The following is a 3,984-nucleotide window of genomic DNA, read 5'->3' as shown; positions in this document are numbered from 1 at the left end:
CTGCGGCACCCAGGCGGAATACAGATGCGGCTGGAGCCGGCATGTGCTGCCTAGAGGCATACCTGTCCCCCCACCCCCCAGGTCCTCTGCTGATTTGAGCGTTTTAAAATTGGAAGTAGGAACGTAATGGAAACTTCCACAGTGTTCTCAGCATCTTCTTTTTGACCTTCTCACCTCGCTTAGGTGGCTGTGATATATTCCCATGCCGGGGCTGCCCGGCCGGGGGTCTGCGGGGTGGCTGCGCAGGGGAGGAACGAAGGTTCCGGCAGAAAGGCTGGATGGGGGGCACTGTCCGAGGGTCCCAGGACCCCATCGTGATCTTTTTGCTTCCCTCCTGCCTCATCCATATCTCAGAGGGAAGATAGGGGCTAGAAAGCCCAAAACGTCCTTTACGCCCTCGCCTAGCCCCAGGCCGGGTGTCTCCCGGGTGCCGAGATGCCATTACACCACACGTGATCTCCGCGCCCGGCCGGTCCTGCAGGAGGCGTCTCTCCGGGTGTTAATTAAAGGTCACAACAAAATAGACCTGCCGGCTCACCAGAAGAAATGTCCTCCCGGGAAATGAAAAATGACACCCCGGAGCAGCCACGTGTGGAGCCTAGCTTACGCGGGCTTCCAGTGCTCCGGGCGCTGCAGCCGGGTGGGGGGCGGGGATCAGACAGGCGACAGCTGGGGGCCCCGGGGACCTCGCAGGCTCGGGGCGTGGGCTGGGAAGCCCCGAAGGGGTCGAGGGGACCGACTGCGGGCTAGGAGAGGCCAAGGTCAGCTCGCGCCACACCCCCTGTCCAGGCCGTGCGATCTTCCGGAATCCCTCAGTGTCCCCTGTCCCGCGGCTTGCCCGCGGCGTCCTGGGGCTCACCTGTGCCAGTCCCGGGAGCTTTACCCATCACTAACGGGGTCGGGCCAGCGGACGGGCGGGGGGCGAAGGCTCTGGATCCTCAGGCCGGGATCCAGGAGAGAGCCCCCCCCCCCCCCCGCCCCACCGGCCCAGGGCTGGGAGGACGATTCTAGAAAAGGTTTGCCAGGCAGGTCTGGGAGAACAAAGGGCGGGGGGAGGCCCCGGCCTGTTTGCGGACTAGTGACTCAATCCGTTTTCCCGGCGTTTCAAAGGCAGAACTGCAAGCCTGGCCAGGAGGAGCCAAGCACTCGGGGGCGGAGAGGCTGGGGCTCGGCGTTTGGGTCCAGCCCGGCTCTCGGCGTTGCGGGGTTCCATCAGAGCCCGGGCCCCGCGCCAGCAACTTCCCCGCCTGGAGCCAGATTTACGACCCCCCCCTCCCCAGCCCGGCTGCGTCTCGCAATGTCAGGCCCTAGCGCTGCACCATAAAATGGATCTGGGCCGGCGGGGCGGCGGCGGCCAGGCGGGCTCCGAGGCGAGGCTGCCGCGGCTCCCCAGGCTCCGCGCTGCGCCCGGGCGCACACGCGAGTCCTGACCACGGTCGGCGTACTGCCGCAGGGTCCCTGCCCTGCGCGCCACTGTCAGGAGGAGAGCCCCGGCGCATATTGGCTCGGCGACACGCCGAGGCTCCTCCCCAGTCTGGATCTTTATATTTTGGGAGAATTTCTTTGAACTCAGTTAGCGAGCTTGGTGAAGGAGGCAAGTTCCCAGGGCCGGCTCGGCTCGGCGAAGGCTCGCCCACCTTCCCTGCGAGCCGTGCGCCCTTCTCCTGTCCCTCCTCTACCCGGTGTAGGAGAACGCACGGACCCAGCTGAAGAAAATGTCAGCGATCTGGATGTGACCGTGGAAAGAGGACGCGTGACTGGAGGAGACAGAGGATGAGGAAAAGCTTTATTTGAGGAGCATCATCGGCCACTCCAACCCTTCCTGCAAATTGGTATTACTTCTGGGATCCATTTGCTTTGATTCTTCCCCACCCCCCATTAAAAAATCTTGACTTGAGGACCAGCCCCTGCCACGAGGGGGGACGCCTCCTGGGTTGGCAGACCTTTTGGATGTAGCGCTGTCGGAACATTTCAGACCCTCTCCTCTGGAAAAGCCACCATGAATTCGGTAGCTGGGAATAAAGAGAGGCTTGCGGTTTCCACCAGGGGCAAGAAATACGGGGTAAGTTTTGGAGGATGCTGCTGCGGAGATGCGTCCCCGGACCCATCTGGGCGGGTGTCGCCTCCTTCCGGGGCAGGGAGACCCTGCGGAGCCGGAGGTGGCGGGGAGCTCTCGGTTGCACTAGCGTCTCCGCGGCCGGCTCGGGGGTGCACGAGCCGAGCCAAATCTGCGGCTCACCCAGCTCTCGGAATTCCTTCATTCCCCCGGTTCCTTCCTTTGCCCGCACCCGTAACTTTTGCAATATTCCGGGACTCGCAGGCAGAGTTAAGCCGAAGGGGAGCGTGTCCTAGGAATACTCCGCGGTTCCCTCGGATCGTTGCCCCTTTCCTTTACCTGCAGAACCCGGAGGGTTGTACCTACCCTGAATAAATAAGCACCCCGAGGTCACAGTCACCTACCCCCGGAATAGGGAGCTCCAGTACCGCGTACCTGGGCTCTGGTTGGGGGTGGGAACCGAGTTCGAAGGCGCCGGGTGTTGGGTCTCAGTGTGTCCCCGCAGAAGCCAGGAACACCCCACCCTACCCCAAAGCCATTCTGACGGGAGGAGTGGGTCCTCGTGGGGGACCCGGGTCACCCGGGCGGGGACTGGTGGGATAGGTGGGATAGGACTTGCTTAGGGACCGGTACTGGATGGATGGAGATGGAAGGAAGGCAGGCTCGCCGCAGGGGAGCGAGCGGGATGGAGCCGAGGTCCCACCGTCCTACCGCCCCTGACCCGGCGTCTCTCCCGCAGGTGAATGAAGTCTGTTCGCCCACCAAGCCGGCGGCGTCCTTCTCCCCCGAGAGCTGGTACCGCAAGGCGTTCGAGGAGTCGCGCGCCGGGAGCCGGCCCACCCCCGAGGGCGCGGGCTCCGCGCTCGGCTCATCAGGGACTCCATCCCCCGGCTCCGGCACCTCATCCCCGAGCTCTTTCACCGGCTCCCCGGGACCCGCGTCGCCGGGCATCGGCACCAGCTCGCCGGGCTCTCTGGGAGGCTCTCCCGGCTTTGGCACTGGCTCCCCGGGCTCAGGCAGCGGCGGCGGCTCCTCCCCTGGCTCAGACCGCGGCGTCTGGTGCGAGAACTGCAACGCCCGCCTGGTGGAGCTGAAGAGGCAGGCTCTCAAGCTGCTGCTGCCGGGGCCCTTCCCGGGCAAGGTGAGGCAACGTGGGCACCGAGAGTGGCTCCGGGCGGGGGGCTGTGCAGCCAGCCGCTCGCTATCCCGGGATGCTAGCTCCGGGCGACCGGATGTAGGTCCCACGGCTCAGCCCGGGACTGGGAGAGCTGAGCCAGGTCTCGTCGCCCACCCGGGTGCCCCCAAGCTGTTTTGCCCTGCTGTCCCGCAGGCTGCCAGTTAGCTTGCCCTCCCCACCCCCTCTGCCATCCTTCACCCGCACGCCAAAGCGGACAATAACAGCAACCTGGTGTTTGGGAGTTGCCGGTTCCCATGGCTTATTTGTGGTCCTACCTTCCCAGGATCGTAGAAACACATTTTCCAACGCCAGCATTTCCCCCTTAACATTCTGTGTCTGCTACGTAAGGGTGAGGAGGATTAAGAGGTGGCTGACTATATCCTGGGCTGCTCCTGAGCTTATAATAAGCACATTGGTTCCTCCATAGCAACTCTGTGTGCGTGGTATGACCGGCCTGGAGCCCCCAGAGTGTAACACAATGCGATTGTATTTGCACTGTTGTGTCCAAGTACTATCAAATGGTAATATTTACTCTTCCACTTCAAAGAGTTTTTATCAGTGGTTACAGAGAAATAGCAAGAAAACGGTGGATTGCTGTGGAGTTTGCTGACACTGTTCAATGATATTCTCTGGTTTATATTTCTGTGGCTTTTGAAATGAAATATTGTGATTTCGAGTAGTGGCGTTTAGGAGTAACTACATCTGTTTGCCTCATCTGCTTATCCAAACACACACACACACACACACACAC

The 3,984-nt window shown here is 62.2% G+C and overlaps 1 protein-coding gene across 3 annotated transcripts in view; it reads left to right on the top strand.

Annotated features, from left to right (window-relative positions):
* The first annotated feature begins 1,144 nt into the window (after window positions 1-1,144).
* The window catches only part of Kif26b (kinesin family member 26B), a 499,922-nt gene continuing 497,082 nt past the window's right edge, over window positions 1,145-3,984 (top strand). For all 3 annotated transcript variants that reach the window (XM_029554099.1, XM_008849151.2, XM_008849153.2), the window contains exons 1-2: window positions 1,145-2,062; window positions 2,796-3,197. In XM_029554099.1, coding sequence (XP_029409959.1) covers window positions 2,000-2,062; window positions 2,796-3,197 — 465 coding nt within the window. In that variant the 5' untranslated portion in view covers window positions 1,145-1,999. The remainder of the gene's footprint in view (window positions 2,063-2,795; window positions 3,198-3,984) is intronic.

This window comes from Nannospalax galili, unplaced genomic scaffold (genome assembly GCF_000622305.1).
Source record: "Nannospalax galili isolate Female #2095 unplaced genomic scaffold, S.galili_v1.0 scaffold543, whole genome shotgun sequence".
Lineage (NCBI taxonomy): Eukaryota > Metazoa > Chordata > Mammalia > Rodentia > Spalacidae > Nannospalax > Nannospalax galili.
The sequence above is the reverse complement of the archived record's forward strand: the minus strand, read 5'-3'. Positions and strand labels throughout refer to the sequence as shown.